The 24,657-nt window shown below is 37.0% G+C and overlaps 1 protein-coding gene across 3 annotated transcripts; it reads left to right on the plus strand.

The window, feature by feature from the left end:
- The first annotated feature begins 4,880 nt into the window (after positions 1 to 4,880).
- LOC130936854 (uncharacterized) lies at positions 4,881 to 24,632 on the plus strand. 3 transcript variants are annotated; one of them, XM_057867016.1, is made up of 19 exons: positions 4,881 to 5,037; positions 5,470 to 5,907; positions 6,859 to 7,107; positions 7,673 to 7,863; positions 7,962 to 8,133; positions 8,602 to 8,739; positions 8,835 to 9,024; positions 9,539 to 9,684; positions 10,416 to 10,592; positions 10,967 to 11,077; positions 11,516 to 11,635; positions 12,817 to 12,973; positions 15,449 to 15,612; positions 15,766 to 15,852; positions 16,100 to 16,428; positions 16,679 to 16,757; positions 17,038 to 17,177; positions 18,043 to 18,316; positions 23,950 to 24,632. In XM_057867016.1, the coding sequence occupies exons 2-19, from the start codon at positions 5,617 to 5,619 to the stop codon at positions 24,271 to 24,273; spliced, it is 3,339 nt and encodes a 1,112-aa protein (XP_057722999.1). In that variant the 5' UTR covers positions 4,881 to 5,037; positions 5,470 to 5,616; the 3' UTR covers positions 24,274 to 24,632. The 3 variants fall into 3 exon arrangements, with proteins under 3 accessions (XP_057722999.1, XP_057723000.1, XP_057723001.1); XM_057867017.1 differs by having other exon boundaries at positions 5,474 to 5,907; XM_057867018.1 differs by lacking the exon at positions 4,881 to 5,037 and having other exon boundaries at positions 5,822 to 5,912.
- The last annotated feature ends 25 nt before the right edge of the window (positions 24,633 to 24,657 follow it).

Raw genomic sequence — 24,657 nt, forward strand, 5'->3', positions numbered from 1 at the left:
TAAATATGAAAATATGCATTTTTGTGATTAAATTGATCATTTTAATTTCACTTTTATTCCATTTAATGCCGTGATATTTTTTGTGAGTGATTCCAAGTCTAATAGGCAAGAATGGCTAGGCAAAAGTGAAAAAAAAAGCATACAAAATAGGAGATTTCATGAAGAAAACAAAGGAGAAGCACACAGTCAAGTGTGCATATGCACACACTTGTGTATACGCACAAGTCCTAGGCACGTGACTCGCAAATTTGGGACTCTCTTGGCCCAATTTTGGAAGACTGAAAGCTAATTTGGAGTACTATATGAAGGGACTTCATTTCATATTAAGGGAATCTCACTTTTAGATAGAAAACACATTATTAAGAGTAGGAGTAGTGTAGAGTAGTGTTCTTTCATTTCTCTCTTAGGGTTTATTTAGGATTTATTGTAGAATTTTATAGTTTCAATTTTTGTCTTGGATTTTGCTCATCTCATTGTAAGTACTCTTCAATCTCCTCTTTAATTGAGATACTCTTGCCATTTTGTCTTATAGTTCAAGTTATTTTGTTAATATGTGCAATTTTGATTTCTTGAATCTTTTATTTATGAATTTGATGTTTTATGATTCCTATATACTTGATTGAGTTTCTATTGTTGATATTGTGAATAGTTTGGTTATAGTTTTCATTATCTTTTGTAATTTATCATGTTTTGTTTTTATACTCACAAGGTGTTTGTGAAAATGGTAATTATGGATTTTGAGTAGATTTTCACACCTTGGTTTGGAAAATGAGTTTCTAGGATACTAGAGTAATAATGTCCGACATTTAGTGGTAATTCTTGAGTTGTTAGTTGATTCTTGTTTTCATTAAGGCTAGCTTTTTACTAATTAATTAGTAAGTTAGTTAGGACTTATGGATTAAGGTCAATTATTCTTGCTTGACTTACTCTTCAATGTTAGGGGTTGACAAAACGAGATTAACTCATCATAATTGCCATAGTTGTGGTTATGACAATGATAGAATTCCTAAATTTTCATTCCCAAGTCAAGGCTCTTTTACACATTTATCACATTTTCACTAAGTTTTGATCTTGTTTCCTTTTTAATTGCATTAATTTTTTTTTATCATTTCTTAATTCTTTTAATCTTTCGTTCCTTGATCGAAGAAACCCCTTTCTTTACAACCAAGAAAATGGCACCTCAATTGCATAGTCCGAGAAAAGACGACCCGAGACTTCAAACTCGCGATTATTTTACGTTAATTGTGACATCTTTTAAATTAAACTTTGATGTTTGGGATTTAATTACCGATTTGGACTATGCTATCAACAAAATAACTCTTATTTAGAGAAATTCTAAATCGGTACAAATCTCACTCGTCAAGCGACGGTGATCCAAAGAGACGCACAGGGCAAAAAAAAAAGAGGAGGAGAAGAGAGATAAAGGAGAGTGGAAGGACACATTTTTTTGTGTAAAACTAGTTTTTAAAATTTTAAAATCAATTTTTTTTAAAGTTGACTATTTTGTTAAAAAGATATTTACTCTCATTTGATTTCTTATTGTACATGATTGTTTCTTTCGCATTAGTTTGGGAGATTCATTTTGAGTGTGAGATTGTTTGTTGGGGTTGTTGTCGTTAGAGTCACTTTCTATTCTAATATTATCACCATCATCAACATAAATAACAATCTCCTTCCCCTCAAGTACTTTTGGTGATAACACTCCATGCTCAAAATAAACATCAATTACACTATTATTTTTTTGAGCCATAAAGTACATCTTTTGCAAACTCATTATCAGAATTTAGAGCTCTTAAGTCATTGTCTAAACTCCTCCTAATAACATGCCACAAACATTCTTCTATTTTGTCATACCCTAGTTTTTTATAGTAATTTCTAACTCAAAATATATCCAATGTATCTTTATTAAGGTCACCCGGCCCATACAAGTCTTTTTATCAGGTGAATAAACAGTTATCTCTTTTTTATCTTTTTAAAATTTTCTTCCATGGTAAAACATAATGTCTAACAACACATTTATCTACATGTTTGAAAAATTCATTTTGATAAGCAGACCAGATACACACACTAATTACATTGACATAATTCACCAATATCATTTATAAATAACACAAAATATTTTTATAAATCAATATGCCTACCCAAATTCCTAATAAAAGGACTTCCATTGTTCCACAATTGAAACATAGCATAAAAAAAATCCTTAAACACAGCCGCACAACCCTAAACATAAAACCCTAATAGAGAATTCACTTTGAAAAAAGTTAAATAACAAAATAAAAAACAACCAACAATAATCAACAACATCAAAGCATGGCATAAAATTTAAAAAAAATTCTCTGCACTAATTTCTGTGACAAAACAAAAGATTGAAAAGATAAAAAAACTCTTTGCACAATTAGATATAGTCAGTGATGTTTCAATAATTTTCAAGAACCCTAACACAACTTGCAATTAGTAATCTTTCTCATCCATAGAACATAAATTTTTTTTTTAAACTTTTCAATCTTTGTGGTGATGTTGAAGATGAAGAGTGAGAAAAAAGGAGTAATGTTTTATTTCTCCTCAGCTATAAATGACATCGTTTTAAGGTATATTTAGCGTCAAACAATTTATATTTTTGTATTTCAGCTGGCAAAATGTAGTTACATTACTCATGGAATTATTGTTCTGGTGACGAAAAATAATAAAGGAACTAACGTGGTGTAATTTTTTTAAATTTAGAGGATTAATTTATAGTAATTAGAATCTTGATGACTACATCAGTATAATGCGTCAATTTCAGGGAATAAAATGAGACTTAATTCGACTAGTTTAATTGGAGTTGATTACTAAAAGAATTGAGTATATACCCATTTTGGTCCTCAAAGAATTTCAAACCAGACACTTTAGTCTCCAACTAAAATTAATTACTCAATTGGTCCCTAACAATTAACTCCGTCAGTCACTTAGGTCCTTTACTCCGTCAACTTTAACGAAGGACAAAATAGTCCCTGACAGCTCTAACATGGGACAAAATAGTCCTTTATCTCCTCTGTTTGAAAATGACACTGTTGTCTTCCAATTTCTATCATATCTCGCATAACGCTAATAATCTAACACTGTAACTTCAAGCTACACAATGCACACTCTACAACTTCAATGTTCACAAGAAAAAAATTCTCAACTTGTTCTCAACCAATTCATACTCAGGAAACTAATGACTATGTCTCTCAACTACTTGTCGACTTCGATGGATCCCATGAATCTATACAGCAAGTCTGATTTGTTAAGACCCGTCGTCGTCGTTGCCATCTCCCTCCTCCTCTGTGCTATCATCTCCATGACCACATTGTCTACCACTCCGATCACTTCCTTCAACTTCTTCTCCGAACCAATGTTCAGTAATCGCTTCAGTTTCCATATGAGCGGCAACGGCGACATTGCTGGTTGTACTGATAGCTTGGATGCGAGGTCGAAGCTGTCTACTAACTTGGACTCTGGGAAAGAAGGAATGAAGCACTCAGTATCTATTTCAAATGAGAATTTGCATATGATGTCGAAGGATAATATTCTCATGATGTCCTAATGTCCAACAATCTATATTACTTGCCGGAGAGTGGAGAAAGGCGTGCCCTTGGGGTAGTTGTGAAACTTGGTCTTGAGGATGTCGTGGACGTTGTCGGAGTTGGAGGTGATATTATTGAGGACGTGAAAGTGCATGCTTCTGGTGGCTGAAGTGCAAAGAAGGTGGATGTACCAGTCATAGAGATTTAGGAAGTGTGTAGTCCATGACATGTTGAGGTAGGTGCGACCCGTGTGGCACTTACACCAAGGCTTAATCTTGGAGCTAAAGAGGAGGAAGGAAAAGATGGAAAAGAAGAATGTGAAAATGAAGAATGAGAGTATGAATGTTAGGATTATGCAAGATATGATAAAAATTGGGGAAGAACAACGTCGTTTTTGAATAAAGGGGTAAGGGATTATTTTGTCTTTTGTTAGAGTTGTCAGGGATCATTTTGTCCCTTATTAGAGTTGTCAGAGACCATTTTGTCTTCCGTTAGAGTTGACGGAGCCAAGGACCTAAGTGACTGACAGAATTAATTGTTAAGAACCAATCGAATAATTAATTTTAGTTGAGAACTAAAGTGTCTGGTCCAAAATTATTTGAGGACCAAAATAAGTATATACTCAAAAGAATTTAATTAGTATGATCATTATTTTTTAATCATTAAATTATTTAATTACGTGAATAAATTTAAGGGAAGAGTTTTATCAAACAATTAATCATGGGTTGCGAAATCAGTAAAAACAATTAATTTTCGTATTCACTATTTAAAAGATATTTAAACGATGTATCAATTTAATTTAAAAATATGTTAAATTTTTTAGATTATCAATATATTAGAACGATAATGTTAAAGAAATAAAAAAAATAGTTAGAACTTTTTTTATTAATATTTATTAATTATTATGATAATTAATGAAAATTAAATAAGATAAATTATAATTATTTTTAATTAATTTTTTTATTACTAAATATCTCTGTTATTGTTATTTGGTATTCTCCAATTTATTATTATTTACCATCATTTGTTTTGTTTTTACGCTGTAATGGCCCAAACAGTGGGAATGTGGGATACACGGACGCCACCATCAGCCGTTACCACAAGATGTGAATACTTGGATCCGGTGCATTTAATAAGCCCGTTGTCTATAATTTACTTAATTAGTGTAAAGTGTTTACCCAATAATGATTATTCCAATAGCTTGAACTACCCGACGGAACCGTTAACTTCCCTTTCATTACTCTTATTACGCACCATGAGTCCATGACCATGCTGTTTATTATTAAAGTAGCAATCTAACTATTTTCTATTTTTCTTCACCTCTTCCCCCATTGCCATTGCCACTCTCTTCGCTCAACCAGGCGACACCTTAAAAACAAGTCTTAAAAGCACAAAAAAAAAAAAAAGAATAGAAAGAAAAACCCTGAGCATATATATAAAAGAGTTATAATTTCAATTACACCTTCTCTCGTTTAACTTCACCCATTCGGTAATGCTTTCTCTCTTTCTTTCTTTTCCTCTCTTCAGCTTTCCCTCCATCTGTTTATCTTCCTTCAGATCTATACAGCCACTTTGAACTTTTCTCTGCCTTTTCCTTGCTTCGAATTGTTTCTTTACTTTTTTTTCTTTGAGTTCTGTGTGGAATCGTAGATTTTTCTTTCTGTAGATTTTCCTTTTTCATTTTACTAAGTGAACTTGATCTGGTAAGTAATGAATGAATGCTAGAAAGAAAAGCGACTGAATCTGTTTCGTTTTGGATCTTAAGCTGAAACTAGTGATAAGGCTCGCGATCTGGTATAAACGGTTGAGCTTTCTATTTTTAGCTCGTGTTTATTATGCTTGCTAATTTATTTAGTTTACGTTTGTTTCTTCTTTTATTTTTAATTTTAACTTGAATATACTCTCTTGTTTTTTTCTTCAGCCAGGCTCTTGCTTTTTTAAGACTAAAAGGAGTGAACGGTTATGCTTCTTTTTGGAGCTTGCAATTTGCGGAGTTGAACAAAAGAGGGAACAAAACACTGCTCAACAGCTAGTTAAGATTTTGCGGCCAGTGATCTTTTGTGGTGCAATGCGGGGTATTGGAAGCAAGATTAAGATTGGAATTTTGATTACTTTGTTTTTAGGGGTTTCTCTCGGGGTTTTGTATTCATTGCTGAATCCCGTTCCAAATGGATGTGTTATGACTTACATGTATCCTACGTACATTCCTATTACCTCGTCTGAAAGTGGTTCGCCGGTGAAGTATGCATTGTACCTGTATCATGAGGGGTGGAAGAAGATTGATTATAAGGATCATCTCAAGAAGCTTAGTGGTGTGCCAGTGCTTTTTATCCCGGGCAACGGTGGTAGCTACAAACAGGCAAGGTCCTCTTTCCTTCGTGTTACGAGTCTATTTGTAACTTGGTGTTTGGCTTCTCTGGTTGTTAATTAATACTTCATCTGTTTCATTTTGAACTCTATTTTGTTTTTTTTTTTCCATGTTTGGCATTTTCACATATCATGGAGTATTTATGGCTAACTTTCCAATTTTACCATTCACATTATAGCTAAACTGCAGTGAGAGAAAATGGAACAGGGAAGGTGATTCCTGGTCCAGCTAATTTTACATGTCGTTTAAGATATTGCACTGCTTGGTATTCATGATCATGAGTAATAAATAACAACAACAAAGCCTTATCCCACTAGGTGGGGTTAGCTAATTCATGATCATGAGTAATAAATATGGAAAACTGGGAATGCATTTTTGGTAAGTTTGTTCCACTTTAAAGACCAAAGATTTTGTGCTTAGAAATTTGAGGTGAAAAGTTTTTTCTTTGTGAGTATGTTGGTTTAGTTGTTAAAAGTTAATTGGAGAGCACTTGTTAGATATTATGATGACAAGTTGAAAAGAACATGTCTAGCTAGTTATTTCCAATGCCTGAGGTGTACTTACTTGGTTCAAACTCCCGAAGGTCTTTTAATTGAACTTAGGTTTACTTACTTGGCTTTCAATTCTTTCTTAGAGGGTTTTGTATCTATTATCTGATAAAGAGCTTCTATGGGGAGAAAAGGGAAAAGGGGGGGGGGGGGGGGATGTGCCTTCATTTTGTTTAGCAAAAATTGAACAGCCAAAATAGAAGGGGATTTTATAAAAAATAAGTCTGAAAATGGAGAAATTAGCTATTGCCAATGCAGTTTATTAGCCTAACTTTACTTATGGTTTCCAATTCAACTGTTTCTGAATTTATTATTATTATTATTTCTAGCGTCTTTGCTGTTCAGAGTTTTGTCTTTCCATTAATATATTTCTCTGCTTTTGTCCACATAACAGGTGCGGTCTGTGGCTGCAGAATCTGATAGGGCATATCAGAGTGGTCCCCTGGAGCGTACATTTTACCAAGAAGCTTCTCTAAGCCCCAAAGAAGGAGGTTCAGACAAAAATATATCTGGCTTTCGGTTACCCAGCCAGTATACTAGCAGGCTAGACTGGTTTTCTGTTGATCTTGAAGGAGAACATTCTGCAATGGATGGTGCGATTCTTGAAGAGCACACTGAATATGTTGTGTATGCTATTCACAAGGTATTATCTCCGCAAGACGCAAATGATTATAGGATAACTATTATGAGGTTGCATTTTTGTAATGTTGAGATTGTGTTGACTGTTGAATTAACCTTGTTTTATTATTTTGCACTTAGCCTATCCATGTCATGATAAGCAATCTCCATGAACAAAAAAAGTGTTTCTTTTTATTTATTTCCCAAAAATCCTAGTCGTTAGGTGATTTTTAGTATGGTTTTAGTCTCAGGTATGCTCTAGTAGACAAAACTTTTCATTATTGTTCCTGTGTGGAAATGTAAGTAAGCCTTATTTACTTATTCTACTTTTACTCCGTCTTGGAGAAAGAGTTTTACACTATCCTTCCGGAAGAAATAAATTGCCCATGCTTTGTTGACGCCTTGAACATCATGCTTCTCTGGTGTCATGGAGTTCAGCTTTGAAGTTAGGCATAATTTGCTTAACTATATACCCTTGTTTCTTTCCCCTGATTCTGTACCTAGCTGGCTATCTGGCTTTACTTTATTTAGGCTGTAAAAATTTTAAAATGTTTCTCTGTTCAATTATTATAATTTGGCCTTCTTTGTAGATTTTAGATCAGTATAAAGTGTCTTATGATGCTCGAATAAGAGAAGGTACTCCAGTTTCTGGGAGTTTGCCAAATAGTGTGATATTAGTTGGTCATTCTATGGGTGGTGTTGTTGCTAGAGCTGCTGTTATCCACCCTCGCCTTAGGAAATCAGCAGTTGAAACTGTTCTTACAATGGCATCCCCTCATAAGTAGGTTCCTTTCTCCCTTCCCTTCCTATATGGTTTTGGCTGATTGTTTTGTTTGTATCCCCTGCTTAAATGTTTGACGGCAAATGTATTCTATTCAGATCACCACCTGTGCCATTGCAGCCTTCCTTGGGTCATTATTTTGCACGTGTAAATTCTGAATGGAGAGAGGGATATAAAGTTCAGAGGACTAACACTGGGCGTTATGTCTCTGGTCCTGCACTCTCTCATGTCGTTGTTGTATCTATTTCTGGTGCATATAATGATTACCAGGTATTGTTATTGTTTTTTAATCTTCCCTTGTATACATTATATTTATCACCAATGGGATTTAAGAGAAGGGATGCCTTAATTATCTGCATGTTGCGCAATTCTTTTTTTTCTTTTTCTGTACAGTTCTTAAATGTTGGCAGTTGACTTGATTGTGCATAGATAGTCCCTTTTTGTGCAATACTATTACTAAAATGTCCATCTTGTTTAATTTCTAGAATAAAGTTTGTTAACTTTTCATTGAAGTATATGCATGATATGTTTTCTACCATGGGTTAGGTGTTTTTGTATTTTTTTTTTTTGGCAGCATCATGCAATATAACTTCTAGTTGAAACTGATGTTTATTATACAGCAAATGTATTTCCTTTTTTTTTTATTGCCTCCATAATCATATTTCAACAATTTCAATGTTTATATAATTGCAAAATATCAACATTAGCATAGTGGCCTTATTTCTTTCTTTGTTTTAGGTACGGTCACAATTAGCATTGCTTGATAATATTGTACCCCCAACACATGGCTTCATGATCAGTAGTACTGCCATGAAAAATGTGTGGTTGTCCATGGAACATCAGGCTATTTTATGGTGTAATCAAATGGTTGTCCAAGTGAGTAATCCTCCCCCCGCCCCCCAACTCCGGCCATGTTTAGAACGCAATCAATCTCCTTTTCTGTGGTTCTCATCATTTACATTCATATCCAGGTCTCACACACACTTCTTAGTCTGATAGACTCGAGAACAGGCCAACCTTTTCCTGATACTCAAAAGAGGCTAGCAGTGTTTGCAAGAATGCTGCGTAGTGGAATATCAGATAATTTCAATAGGATGATGCAGTTGCCCTCTTCTAAACAGTCAATGCATGTTCCTGGCCAGAACACACAAGATGCTACTGGTATTATGTGCTGAATTTCTAATTTTATTAATTTATTATCACATAAACTTTCTTATTTTTAATATTTTTTGGATTCTTTTATGTTACTTATAGAATGTGTTACAGACAAGGTTTCTATAATCTCATAATGATTTTGGTACAATTATATGCATATATGGCTGGCTACTTCAAAGCATGCATAGAGTTAAACTTATAAACTATACTTTATCCATTAGTATTAGGTGGTGAAGATAGTATTACATGATTTCCTGCCCTTTATTCTATTCAAATCAGCTTGGTTTGTATTGTTATTATTCTTATGAATGTTTACCATTCTGGTTTTCTCATAATTATTTAAGGACATTGTGAATAAACATTTTGGAACATTGAATTGGATATCAAATCCATTGCACTGGCTGGTTTCTATGTAAGGTTTCTCTGAATTTCTTCATGTCAAATTTTGACATGCTAGTTTGTCTTATACACACCTACACATTCTGTGTAAAGATTTATATTTAAATTATATATCATGCAGGATCTCTAGTACATAGATCGGTTTCGTGCCCCGCCAATATTCATTGGAACGAAGAGGGCCTTGATAGAGACCTATACATTCAGACAAATGTTGTAACTGTATTAGCAATGGATGGTCGAAGACGGTGGTTGGACATACAAAAATTGGTATTTGCATTTTATTTCTAGTTTTGTTTAATACAATTGCTAGAATCTCAACAATAGACATAAAAAGAGAAGGTACAACTAAGGATTTCTAGATAACAGAAATGTAAGATACGGGGTAACATGAGAAACTCAACAATGCAGGCAGTCTCTCTGCATATTAGATGTTGTTGCAATTCCATTGAAGCTTTGTATTCATCTCATAATAACAACAAATACAGGAAGAAGAGACACATTTAAAGATCCAAGATTTTCACTGCAACCAAATGGACTGAGGACTGTATAAGTTTAACCCTTGCCCCATCCTTGCCACCTTTAAAAATCATTATAAATCTCCGGGTGTTTTTCTTAGTTTACCATATTATGTAGGAATATGTAAGGACACTTAAATTATTAAGATTTCCTTCATATCCTTTATTCTTCTCCATTATATATTTTGCTTTTTATTTTGTGTTTCTAAAAATAAGTAATAATATATAATTGTTTCTGTAAGTTGCCTATGCTTACGGGAGATCTCAATATATAATCAAATGACATTTGATAAGCCACTCAACTTCCTGATCAATTAATATTATTTTCAATTAGTTGTTAATTTGTGTATAAATTCTGTGCTATCATTTCTTAATAATTTCCCTCGCTCCTGTAATAAGTACTCATGGTTACAGTTTGCTTTACAATTACATTCATACTTATTTCATGGCGCACTAGCTCAACCATTAAATCTGGATGTGTAGGGGTCAAATGGAAAAAGCCATTTTGTGTTTGTGACCAATCTTGAACCATGTTCTGGAATTAGAATTCATTTGTGGCCAGAAAAGGGAAAATCTTCCCCAGATTTGCCTCTCAATGATAGGGTGGTTGAAGTAACATCAATGATGATGCGTATTCCTTCAGGTCCAGCACCACGACAGGTATATTTTGCCTAGTCTGAATGATTTCTTCCCTCTTGTTTGATATATCTACTTATCTAGTCTAGTGTATATAATGGGAATTAATTAGGAAGGATTTGGTGCACAAAATTTTTTTCCTGAAATGTCTTTCATCATATGTATCCCAAAATGAAAACATTTTGCTATTTCTAAGACTTGAACCCAAGACTTCTAAATTAGAGTGTAAAGTTCTTCAGTCTTGACTAATTTCACATTTGTTATTATTATTAAATAAAAGAATGAACTAATAGGCACTTCACTAGTGTTTATAAATGACCTTAAAAATATGAGAGTCTGAAGTAGAAAGTTAATAAATTTGATATGGTAATAATTTTGAATATGTGATACTTTTACAGCTTGAGCCTGGCAGTCAGACCGAGCAAGCCCCTCCATCTGCTGTGTTTTGGTTGGGACCAGAAGACATGCGTGATTTCAAATTTCTTACCATCTCAGTTGCACCTCGTCCGGTACATTTTCAATTTGTGGATGAAGTGATTTTAAAGATTAATAAACGCATATGCATATGTGAGGTTTACTGAATTTTGTTATTTTATTATATTTATTTTTAAATTAATTTCTACCCAAGGCCATTTTGGTCTATCTTGAAGAGATTTTTTTTTTCTGGTTTGTTTTCAAACTTTATTGAGGAAGCCCATATTCATTTGAGGGATTTGATTACCTTACATGCAAAAGAAGAAAGATGCTTATTGTTTGGATAGATAGAGCACCTTCATCATTCAATGCTACTTATCCTTTTCAGCACAATTTCGTGAGCTATTTAATATATTCCCGATTCTAGACAATCAAATGATTGAATCATCATATATTTCCTGTGGAAGCTTTAGTACAGTTGAAAACTTTTTAATTTTATTTTGCACGTATGTATAATAAAATTCAGTGCTCAGTCTGTTTCAGGAAGGCCACCACCGGCAGTATCCATGGCAGTTGGGCAGTTCTTTAACCCAGACGAAGGGAAGAAAGATTTATCTGCATGGTTTATGCTTCAGTCTATCTATTCTCAAAAGGTTGTTATTTTCAAGGGCAGTTGTTTTTATGTTGTGTTTTTGGTTTTTATACCCCTACTACCTCCCCCTATGCAGAAGTGTAAGGTTTGATCCAAATATGAATTTGGTAGGATATAGATCCTAAATTCGTAAGCCATTACCTGTTTGCTCACAAGAATTAGTGCACAAGTATAATAATGGGTACTTTACCAAGACTAGACAAATATTTTGCTTTTTGGATCATTAAGCCACTGCATTATTCATTTAACTTAAAATAAAGAGATAAACCTTTTGATACTATGGTTATTGTTATTGTTATTGTTGTTAGGCTAAAATGCTGTTTTTTTAACATGCACATAGAATGTAGATTTAGCAAGAGATATATTAATTCTAGTTTTTAAGTGAAAACTAGAGATTTTACCAAAACGCATGAAGTTTTAGTATCTTGGATCCATCCTACAAAAATAATAAGAAAACAAAGGGAGATATGAATGATTAATGTTTTTTAAAATCACAGAATTCAATCAAGGTGGGTAAAATGGAGGAAGGATATGGATGATGTTGGTGAAAATGCCACATACGTTTAAGGGAAGGGTTGAACATATGATCCATGCCGTATGAGAATTCATTGTTTCACTGTTGTGTTCATTGTTCAAGATGATGGAAATAGAGGGGTGGATGCGGATTCAAGTAGGGCTGATGAAATAGAGGAGTTGCTTTAGGTGTTATTTGTATCAAAGAAGTGTAACTTCAACTTAGGGAAAATGTTTACCACACAACTACGTCACATGGGGTGTTAATGTCGTTATATGGGACATGCTGTTTACTGGTAAAAAGCCAACAAGAGAATATGTTCGCTGTTTTAGTAAATTGTTGTATGAATTGATTCACTAGTCAATATAAGAATAGGTCAGTAGGAACGATTGCAATATGAAAGAAAGTATGATAGAACCTATTGTGGAAAAATTTGGTAGAATATTCCCTTAGGAGTTTTGGGTGGCCATAGGAAGACCTGCAGAAGCTTGGGTAGATTGGAGAGAGAAGAAGTTTGACTATGGCGGGAGACCAACAATAATCACAGATGAAGTCACCAACACAATGTTGTTTTTTTTTATGCATATATTGGATCCTATCTAGTGGGTAAAAGTCTTTTTTGTTGTTGTGTATGTTCAAAAGTTAAAAATAGTCAATATGTTTTGCAGGAACTGTTATTGGAGGAAGCACATCCTTTGGCTGTCAAATTATCATTTGCTGTCAGCTTGGGTCTTCTTCCTGTTACTTTGTCTATGAAAGCTGTCAGTTGTGGAATTAAAAATACTGGACTTCCAGAGGAGGAAGCTGGAGACCCTGAAAGCACTAGTAAGTATTCTCATTCACTATGGGCTTTGCATCTGTTTGGGGTCACTTCATAGAGGTTTTCTTTTTGTGTGCTTATAGAAGTTATGTGTTATTATTGTATGAACTATAGATAATACTATCTCCCCTGATGTGTGTTATTTGCGGGGCAAATTCAGAGTCAAACCCACATCTGTTTTTGCAGTGCCAAATATCTGTTTCCTTATGGGGCGTCTAACATGCTTTGTAAAACACCTAGCATCTAGTTGGTGTAAAGGTCATGATCATGTTGTCAGACCCACATCTGTTTTCTTACTTGTACTTACATCATGTCAGCTTTGGGCATCTAACATGCTCTGAATCTGTTTCTGCATTGCCCAATAGCTGTTTTCTTAAATACAAGCATATTGGTTCCATTATGAGATTCTTAATTTGAACGTGATATGGTTGGGGGATCCATTTTATATCTTTTTGGGGGTTTTATGAAGGGTTCTCGTGCAGAATATAAGTTTGGTAAGAGACAAACAAATACGAAGAAGGGGAAAATGGGGAAGATACCCCACCATAAGTCACATGACAAAGGATATTGGTTCCATTATGAAGATTCTTATTTGGAATTTGATATGTGGGGGATCCACAAAAGCGGGGGAAAGGAAAGGAAATCTACTTGAAGGCTTTCCTTGAGATGGTTTTGCTTCATGTAACCAAATGGGAATCTTTTGAAGATTTGGATTTAAGAGAAATCATGTATTTCTTCCCTCTGTTGAAGCTTTAGGAGGTATGGTTTTGATTCAGGGTACTACAGTTGCAAAACAGTGGATGCTTGAAGTGGCTCTCTTTCTGGGTTCTATTACAGTTTTTTGGGAAAAGGGAATCGGAAGTAAACTTCTGTTTATGGTTCAAATAAAATGAATATTGCTCTTTAGTTCAAATAAAACTGTATTTGCGGTTTCTATGGTCCCTCTTGGTCTTTGGCGGGAGAATTTATAACAATGAGATTCCTGGACAATGCAAGGTTGTGTTGCTTTCGTTCAGAATTTTGGGTTAAAAAGAACTCCTTCTAATGCTAAATTTACTTGGTCTGTCAATAGGGATCATGCAATGTTTTCCACGTCCTTTTAATCAATGCTTGAGAGAATGTTTTCCTTGATTTGGCCCAAGAAATTTTTTTGGCCAGTCCTTTGCAACTTCCCTGCTATTTTGAATGTGCAAGATAAAACTGGGTCCACCTCCGTGCAACTTTTGGTTTTGTTTCTTGGGGTTGTAACCCTTTTTTGTTTCAATTTGAATAATGGGAATGTAATACCCATGTGAGTTTTAAAGCTTGGCTTTAGTCATTGCAACAGCTATTGTTGGCATCTTGTTTGCCACATGGCTAATTGTGATGAATATTAGGTTGTGCTTCAACCCCCATTGTGAATGACTATATATCTTCCTTGGTATGATTTTAAGGGTTAGTATTTAGAGTTTATGTTTTAGGTAACTTTATGATATGATTCATGAGCTTGATCCCTTGCAGTTTCTACAATTATGTATATCTCCCTTGTTTTTATAGATAGGAATCATGGTGCTCTTGCTCCATTCGTTTGCCATTTTCTTAGAACTTAAAATTTCATTAAAAAGCTTGGTCAGCCTTTTCTTCCTAAAAACCTTAAAATTTCATTAAAAAGCTTGGTCAGCCTTTTCTTCCTAAACTGTATATTGTCCGAAACCGTTGCTCTACTATTCTTCGTCTATTTTAGGGCCTCAAAAACTTCAGACTCTCGAATTCTTCGATAATAATTAAAGTTTTGGTTCTCCTTCCTCATTTTTAGCCGATCCTAACACGAAAGAGTATCATGGCCCTTGTTGAATGATTTATGATATAGTTCTTCCATCTTTCAATATTGCTCTCTTCTACAACCAAAATCTCACCTCCTTGTTTTTAATGCGCTTAATGTGGTCCATTGCCTCTTTTCCCTTCTTTGCACCCAAAGATTGATACACCCATATAAGCTCTAGTTCTTGCTTCGCTTTCCATCACTTTTTTCTCCATCTTAGCCATTATATACTTTTCCCGATTTTCCACATTTTTGCACAGATGGCTCTTTAAACATTCTCTTTTTATCTTCACCTTCACTTGCACACTTGTGTCCTACCACCACGATATTTTATCTTGATCTCAATAAATATAAACAATGTGCTAGAAAACTTAAAAAAAAAAGATAACAATGCTTCCAATTTTCTATAGATCCTCCTGATAAACTGTGTCTCAAGACGTACATTCAAGCATTGGTTCTGAATATAGCAAGGTCCTGTTACTGATTCTTGTTCTGCTAACTTGAACTTGGCTTTTCATTTCTGCTGATAGTTTCATGCGTTTATGGATGTTTCATTATTTGTTAGTTACTTTGATAAAAATATATAAATAAATGTTTGCATGTTTATTTTATTTATTTATTTTTTTGTGTGATGTTATTATTTCCTGTCAGCTGAGGTAATTATAGTCTAATGTTTCAGATCTCTGTAAATTGCGCTGCTTCCCACCTGTTGCACTTGCTTGGGATGATACAGCTGGTCTTAGCATATATCCAAACTTGAATACGAAGACAATTTTTGTGGATTCCACACCTGCTCTTTGGAGTTCAACTCAGCATTCAGAGAAAACTGTAGTTCTTCTATTGGTATAAATCATGAAATACCTGAATGAAACTATTTTTTGCCTTTAATTCATGAACAAAAAGAAAGCAGAGTTATTTGTCATGTATCACAGATTTGTGAACTGTTGATGTTTTCTCAGGTTTCGGAAGTTAATGTTTAATTTCATTATTCTTTAGGTTGACCCACATTGTTCTTATAAAAGTAGCATTTCAATATCCGTTAGTGCCGCTGCGAGTAGGCTTCTGCTGCAGTATTGTCCAAAGGTAGTAAATTTCTCGTGCCTAATTTTTATGATTACTTATAATCTGCATTATATTTATTAATTCTTACATCAATATCTGGATAACTTTCTATACATGCTTATATTTCCATTGCCAATCTTTAGGTGCTTGTATTGACTTCATGCATATGGGGCTGACCTGATATTTGCTTGCTTCATTCTTTCTCCCCTCCCTCTTATATATTTGTTGCTAGCATATTTTGTTCATTGGGATTTTTATTTTCATGCAGATAGTTGGTTTCTCTATTGCTGTTATTTTCTTTGCTCTAATGCGGCAAGCATGTTTATGGGATGCTGGTCTACGGATACCAACAATGTTAACAGCTCTGCAATCCAATTTAACACTTTTATCACATTTGTTTCCCCTAGCCATTCTACCCATTTTCTTATCCTTTTTCCTTTCCGTGCTGCTGTCTCGGCCATTTCCCCCATTTGCTAGCTTCATTGGCATCTCCCTAATTTGTTATATCTTCGCAAATGGGTTTGTAGCAATTCTGGCCTTGATATCTCACTTGGTATTCTTTGTGGCTGCTGTGACACACATCTTCATCAAGACAAGGTTAGTAGACTAATTGTTTCTTCCCTTTGTTATACTACAGATATAAGTCTTGCAATATTAATTGGATAGACTTTATCTTAATGTCAAGCTGCGTTGCTGAATCATGTTTGTAATGAATATATAGATTTGTTCCCTTTTTTTTCTCTCTCTAGCAATAGTGTCTTAAAAGTTCACTTTTCAATCATAAGAACTCCTAATCATGCTTGTGTAACTATTTAAATGATAAATGATATGTATAACTATTTTTCAGGTGGCAAATGTGGGAACAAAATGGTTTTATTTTTCTTCGTTGGTTTGTCAATCTGTCATCTAGTTTCTTTTCTCTAAAGGTAAAGTATGACCTCATGTGCATGTGATTTATATCTCATACATGTCAGTTGGGTTTCTTATCAGCATTTTGTTGGACAGGTTTATTTATATAAAAATTATAAGGTGGTGGTGTGTTTAACTTTTTGGGGAAAAGGATAAGTAGAATGGGAAGTGGTGGAGGGTAGTAGAAACATGGTTCTTATCAGTAGTTTTCACTCCCTTACTGCATCATACTGTTTATTTTCATTCAGTTCGATATCAACAATTGACCATACAGTGTTTCTAACATATATTACACAGGGGGTCAGAGTTTTGAGAGCAAATCCAGTACTTGTAACGGTGCTTGCTGCAATGATCTTTGCATGCTTGGTTCATCCAGCATTTGGTCTACTAATCCTTCTGTGCTCTCATTTTTTCTTCTGCCACAACGCGCTATGCAGGTATATACATTAAACTGCATTTCTTTGTTGTGGCTACTGGTAAATTACTTTTGATCATTTCAGAGTTGCCATAAACTGTCAAATAAACATCAATTTCATCGTCAACATTACTTGACCATTTAACCACTTCTGCCATGCCCAATATTTAATGTGGAGTTTGAAGGACCGAATGAGGGCTGCTCAAGTAATTTTATAGGTTATCTATGTCATACCTCTGGTCTATTATAAGTTATAAGGGGAATTAAATAACAAGAACAATATATATGGTAATATTATTGTATGATGGAGGGTGATATTTCCTGGATGCAATATTAGGGAAATCAAAATTGTTTGCCTAAAAAAAAATGATTACCAGGCAGGTGAAGAAATTGAGATTTATTCAGTTTTAGTTAATTGGAAAATTAGATTTGTGAGCTTGAATGTTTTGGGAAGAAGTGAAATAATGAGGAATTTTGAATGGTAGTTATTGTATTTTTGAAGTATCCTTGGATGGCTTACACCACCATTTCATGTATTTGGTTAGAGCGTAATGCACACATTTTTTCATTGACAAACTTTTGGACAAACAAGCTTTATGGGTTATAACTTGACTTTTGGCATACATATGGTGTAAAGCTCATGATCTTTTACTGAGGACATGCACTCTCAAACATTTTGAGAGATTGGAAAGCTATGCTTTATAGATAGCTGTTTTTTGTTTTTCTGTATTGTTTTCATACTACTATTGGAGGGATTCTTATCCTGTATTTTGTACCCTCCTCTCTTCATAATGCACTGTTCTTTTGTCAATAATCTGGATGGCTTCATTTATTTTGTTGTATTTGTCAGCTATTGTGACCCTCAAAATTTCTTTACATATGTGCAGCTTCCTCATGGCTTCTTGCCGTAACCATGAACAAAACAATGGAACTTTGGATTCTTTGTCTCAAGTCCACAATGGGTCTGAACGGCCGAGGTTCAAATTCGATGGTAGTTTTGATCGGACATTCCCTTCAGAAAATGACTCTTCCAATAGTCCGGATTCATCAAAAAGTTTTAGTGACACCCAGTTAGATGCATTCCACCATCGCCATGGGTTGTTGTTGTTGCATTTTGTTGCAACGATGATGTTTGCCCCCTCCATGGTGGCTTGGTTCCAGGTATTGATATAAATAAACTTTTTTCTGATGAACAACTAGATTAAAAGTAGCATTCTTTTGCACTTTAATTTGGAAAACATACCACTTGTTTATTTTTCATAGCCAAATTTAGTAATTAACAACTATTTAAAATTTTGAGAGTTATGTATTAGGTGATAAGAAAAGGCTAAATTAAAAGAGGAGCCAGCTTACAAATGTTACTCCCAAAAGTTTTAATCCAGGTTATTACCCAACTTAAAGGGAAACAAGGGTTTAAAGGTAGTATAACCTTGAGAAAGAAGTTTTTAGAGGCAGAGTGATTAGCTTGGATAGAAGTATTAGACTCCCATCTATTTACTTGCTCCATTCTTGTCCATGAACATACACATGCAGCCAAAACGAATTTAATAAAGTATTAAAGTTTTCTAGTCAATCCTTTGAATTAAAAGCTTTTACTAGGTAGATCAAGTGCAAAAAAGTTGGTATAATTTGAATAATGCATTTCTGTCCTTTGTTTTGTCAAATAATATATTCTAAAAATATATGTATGTTAAAGAAGTCAAAGCAATGTGATAGAACCAGCACTAGCAGAACGGGTAAGCTTTATTGCTGCATAGGAATTGCCAATTAGCACTCCCTAGAAGATTCTACACAGTTGGAACTACCAACTTGGAGAGGGATTCTCTCCAGTTTCTAACAGAATCCGTAACAGAAAATGCACATAAAACTAAATTAACTATAACCTAACTATTTATAGGTAGTGAGTAATAGAGTCTAACAACCTAGCCAGCTGGACCATGCTAACAACTCCTAAAACTGCCACTTAACTACTACTTACCTCTTCTTTTGTAACACATCCCAAACCTGTTAGTAGTAGGCGTCTCTCTATCAATACGCCCCCCTTGGACAACCACCTTGTTCTCAAGGTGGAACTCCGGAAAGGTAGCCCGCAATGTTGCCGCTCGCTCCTAGCTGTCCGCACAATGAGAGAGGCCCACCTAACGCACCAAATTCTCCAAATCCCCGTCCTCTGTGGTACGTGACGCCACGATCTGAGAAGGACTCATCACCAGCTCACCATCCTCAGCCAGCCCTGGTGGAAGCCTCTGCACCTGCTGCTGCGGTGGGACGGCCTTTTTCAACTTGCTAATGTGGAAGACCAGGTGAAGTCTGCACCCTGGAGGCATGGCTAACCTGTATGCCACCTCCCCTATCTTCTCAATCACTTCAAACGGCCCATAGTAACGAGGGCTCAGCTTTTCATTGACCCTCCGTGCTAGTGTCTGCATCCAATAAGGTTGCACTTTCAAATAAACCCACTCGCCCAAGCTTGAACTCCACATTCCTTCGATGCACCGCAAATAAGTCTCCAAACAGCGATTCAACACTTTGGTTTGGCCATCGGTTTGAGGATGAAATGGCGTGCTGTACTTCAATTTGTCCATGTGGCTTGGAATAGTTCGGACCAAAACTTACTCATGAACACCCTATCCCTATCCGATATGATCGACTTGGGAAACCCGTGTAGTTTAACCACCTCCTTAATAAAGGCTAGTGCCACTCCTTGGCTGAAAATGGATGAGCTAGGCGGATGAAGTGAGCGTATTTAGTTAACTGATTGACCACTACCAGGATAGTGTCCATGCCTTTGGATTTTGGCAATCCCACCACAAATCCATTTTAACATCTCCCAAACTCTCTCGGGAACTGGGAGGGGCTGCAACAGCCCCGCCGGTTTCATAGCGGCATACTTGTTTTGCTGGCAAGTGTGGCAACCAGCAACATAATCCCTGATCCTTTGCCTCATGCTGCGCCAATGAACAGCTGCTGCCAGCCGCCAGGTCCGAAAGAAGCCTGAATGTCCTCCTACCCCACTATAATGGGACTCAGCCAGCAAAAGTGGGATCTGAGAAGAATCTGCAGTCCAAACTGCCCTCCCTTGATAAAACATCCTACCCTTATGTAGGGAATACCCCGGATAGTCATCCAAACCCTGCTGCAAGGCGACCCCAATCTTTTGCAGCTCTTGGACGTGAGCCACATCCTCCTCCACCGTTTCCCAGTTCATATGCACTACCGAGATTGCCCTTGACATCATTTGTCGTGACAATGCATCTGCCGCCTTTTATTCTCAAGGCTTGGCCAGTACCAGATCTCAGAATCCAAGCCTAATAATTTAGTAGTCCATTTCAAATAAGCTGGGTCCATGAGTTGCTGGTTTGTGAGGAATTTCAGACTTTGCTGATCTGTGAGAACAATAAAATGCGACCCAACAAGTAATGCCGCCACTTTTGGACAGCAAAGACAATGGCCATCAACTCCCTTTCATATGCAGATTTTTGCCGGGCCCTTGGAGATAGTGCTTGGCTGAATGCTATTGGTCTGCCCTGCTGGGACAGCACTGCACCCAACCTCTCACTCAATGCATTTGTTTCCAACACAAACACAGTCTTGATTGAAATCTGGAACTGCTAGGTCGGTAGGTCTGCCATCAGCTTCTTCAATCTCTCAAAAGCTTCTTGGGCCTTGTCATTCCATTCAAATGCATTTCGCTTTGTCAACTCTGTCAACGACCCTATATCCTTGCACAAAATGCCTATAATATCTGGTAAGGCCCAGGAATCCCCATAAAGCCTGCTGGTCTGTAGGCACCGGCCACTCGAGCATTGCTGTGGTTTTGTTAGGATCAGCCGAAACCCCTTGCGCCGAGACAATGTGACCCAAGTATTCCACTAAGCTCACCGCGAATGTGCATTTCTTCTCATTCAACACCAGCTGGTTCTCCAATAAGATCTGGAAAACTTGTTGGAGGTGAAGGGCATGGCTCACTATATCATGACTATAGATGAGGATGTCATCGAAAAAGACCAAGACGAATTTCCGTAATAGAGACTTAAGAATGTCATTCATCAAGGCTTGGAAGGAGCTAGGGGCGTTGATCAAGCCAAAGGGCATGACTAGAAACTCATAATGGCCCTCATGAGTGCGGAAGGCGGTCTTGTGGATGTCTTGATCCCTCATCCAAATTTGGTGGTACGTGGATTTTAAATCCAACTTAGAGAAAACTGCAGCTCCTGCCAATTCATTGAGTAGCTCGTCATTGACGGGGATAGGAAATTTATGCGGCACCGTAATACCATTTAACGCCCTATAATCGACACAAACTCCAGCTGCTGTCCTTTTTTTTTCACCAACAATATCGGGCTAGCGTAAGGGCTGGAGCTTGGCCGAATTATCCCTGAGGCCAGCATTTCTCTCACCATTTGTTCAATCACCGATTTCTGATGGTGCGGGTAATGATAAGGTCTTATATTCAGGGCCGAAGCTCCTTCCTTCAGTGGAATCGCATGATCATGGCGATGGTGCGGTGGCAACCCTGGTAAGGTCTGAAACACCTTAGCATTAGAAGCTAACACCGATTGTATCACCTCCAGCACCTGCGATATAGTGGCAGCCTGCAAAGTCATGGGCCACAGCTGGACCATAAATCCTTCTCCCCTTTCTTGAATGGACAAAACTGCAGATTGAAGGTGCATGCCTCCATAGCAAAGCTCCGGGTCCCCCTACAAAGTAACCATGTTCTCCCCATTCTGAAATCGAAGGCGTGACTTTTTGAAGTTTGTTATGACATCTCCCAACTTATCTAGCCACGCCAGCCCCGAGACAAACTCCGCTTCGTCAGTTGGGAAAATGAAGAAGTCTTCCTTGATCGTCAATTCCTTGAATTGGAGAGTTACACCCAAATGCCTTCCTTGTCCCCCTTTACTGCTGCTGTCTGCTACCTTGACCTGGAACTTAGGGGTGTTGTCAATCCTTAAGCCCAACTCGGTGATGATCTCCGGTGTCGTGAAGTTTTCTGAAGCTCCACAATCTATGAGAATGTGCACATGGCGGCCATTTATCTCTACCCAGGCTTTGATTGACTTGTGATGTCCATTCAAGCTCATGAATTTGAGTTCCAATTGCTCCTGCTCCCCTGTTTCTGGATCTGCCTCAAGCTGTAATCAATCAGCTTCAAAGTCTGGCTCCATGATCAAAAGCTTGAACTCCCTATTCTTGCAAACGTGATCTGCAGTGTACTGTTCATCACAGAGGAAGCATTCCCCCTGGTGTGCTTTGCCCTATACTCCTTGTTGCTGAGATGTCTCAATCCGCGCTGTGGTAAGGGATCCGTCGTCGACTCTGCACCCTTGCTTGCTGCAGAATTGGACATTGTAGCAGGGTGCACAGCTTTGGTGGCGGTTGAATTGGCAACAACGAAGTTGGAAGCCAGTGGTTTACTGCGTCTCAATACTCTTCGCAAGGCAGCCGTTGCGGTTTTCTACCTTCTGTGCCAGCTCCATCAACGCATCCACTGACTGATATGGAAATAGTTTACATTCTTCACCCACTTCCAGTTTCAGCCAGTTCAGGAAGAGGTCCATTAGCAATTCCATCACGGTTCCACGGAAAGGCTGCGCGTGAAGCACCAACTGATTGACATAGTCCCAGACCGAGTTTGTCTGTTTCAGCTTCAGCAGCATTTGATACAGACTCTGCAGCCGTTCTGGTTGAAAATGCCGTAGCAGCACTGCACTGAGGAACCGCCACTGAAGCATCGGCGCCGTCGCCTCCCGCCACCTGAAACACGTGAACGCCCTTCTTTCCATCGCAAAGGTGGCTATCGTGAGCCATTCCTCCTCTGGCACTGCATGCAGCAAGAAAAATGGCTCTATGCGTTCAATCTGAACCACCGTGGAAGATCGGAAGTTCCAGCTTCCGCCATTGCTCTGGCCCGTTGCGGTTTCCCGGGGACGAGCCCGCAGCCAGGTGTGATCCCGGTGAACCGCTCTTGTTTCGATTAGGTGCGCGATTTTCAAATGAATCCATTCTGGAATCAAAACACTGCAGCGTCTCCTGCATTGATCGGAACATCTCCTCCATGCGTGACTTGATAGTGTAAAATCATGTCTCCTTTTTCCTCGATCTCAATTGCACCATTCAGCAACAGGATCCTCAAGCTCAAATACCAGTTGATAGAGCTAGCACTAGCAGAACGGGTAAGCTTTATTGCTGCACAGGGATTGCCAATTAGCACTCCCTAGAAGATTCTACACAGTTGGAACTACCAACTCAGGGGGAGAGATTCTCTCAGTTTCTAACAGAATTTATAACAGAAAATGCACATAAAACTAAACTAACTATAACCTAACTATTTATAGGCAGCGAGTAATAGAATCTAACAACCTAGCAGCCAGCTGGACCATGCTAACAACTCCTAAAACTGCCACTTAACTACTACTTACCTCTCCTTTTGTACCAATAAAAATTGCCAATTACTATATCTCTGACCATCTTAAAACAAATATATGTTGTGTCTGCGTTATCATCATTATCAGTATGACGATTATTTAGTACATTGGTGGCAATACTGTTTAAACTTTGGACCTTATGTACATTATCTAAATCAATAAACACTAGATTACTCCTAATGTGTAGGCTAATTTATAAATCATGTGGGGTAAAAGAAATAGAATGTAACACCTAATTCCACCAATAAGATTGTGCCAACTTATGGACATGAAGCAATTTTATTTAATTTTTTCTATTTGGCAGTCTTCACCCTTCATGCTTTTTACATTCTATTCATTCCTTCATTTTTTGTTTTATTGCAGAGGCTAGCTATGGGCAAGTCTCTCCCAAGGCTTCTGGATTCAACACTTTGTATCTGCGTTATACTTCACGGCATCTGCAACACAAAGCCAGAGTTCAATTCTTTCTTTTTGCCCATCAGGGGGATCCCCATCCTCAAAGTTCGTCTATACTTCCTATATCTGATAGCTGGATACTGTTCCTATTTTGCTGGTCTGGCCATGGCTCCGTACATAGCCTTTTATGCTATGGCTGCTATAGGTGCCATTTCCTTTACTTTAAGGATGTTGCAAAGAAGGAATAGGGATACAAAACAGGTTACTTATGGCAGCAGAAAGCGGCACTAAACAAGCTTCAACAACTTCGTAGAACTAGATAATAGGATGTCAGGAGTTCTCACTGTTAAGAATTTACGATTGTTTTGATGATGTATACCTCGGTCATTGCTGTTTGATGCTTCATGTCGAGAGGAAATTTCACCGGTGAAATGAAACTGAGAGTGTGTAATCCGAGTATTCCACGTAGAACTGTTGCAACATTTTAGAAGCTTTGGGCTTAGCATTTCTTTTGTTCATATTTTTTTCTTTTATTCTTTTATACATATGTGCCAAGGTCCTTTTTTGCTAGCGGATCTTTGTATAAGGATATTCCATTACATTGTAGAATTTTGCTGGAACACAATTAAAATCTTCTTGATGGTTTGAGATGATGCCCATTTATATGCTTTTTGT

This window comes from Arachis stenosperma, chromosome 6 (assembly GCF_014773155.1).
Source record: "Arachis stenosperma cultivar V10309 chromosome 6, arast.V10309.gnm1.PFL2, whole genome shotgun sequence".
NCBI classification, from domain to species: domain Eukaryota; kingdom Viridiplantae; phylum Streptophyta; class Magnoliopsida; order Fabales; family Fabaceae; genus Arachis; species Arachis stenosperma.

What these genes read in the sequence shown, in the direction of transcription:
- LOC130936854 (XM_057867016.1), top strand. Translation starts at nt 5,617, where the DNA reads ATGCGGGGTATTGGAAGCAAGATTAAGATTGGAATTTTGATTACTTTG. An exon ending in TTGTGTATGCTATTCACAAG is followed by an intron (nt 7,108 to 7,672) that starts GTATTATCTCCG and finishes CCTTCTTTGTAG; the next exon opens with ATTTTAGATCAGTATAAAGT. An exon ending in GGTTGGACATACAAAAATTG is followed by an intron (nt 9,685 to 10,415) that starts GTATTTGCATTT and finishes CTGGATGTGTAG; the next exon opens with GGGTCAAATGGAAAAAGCCA.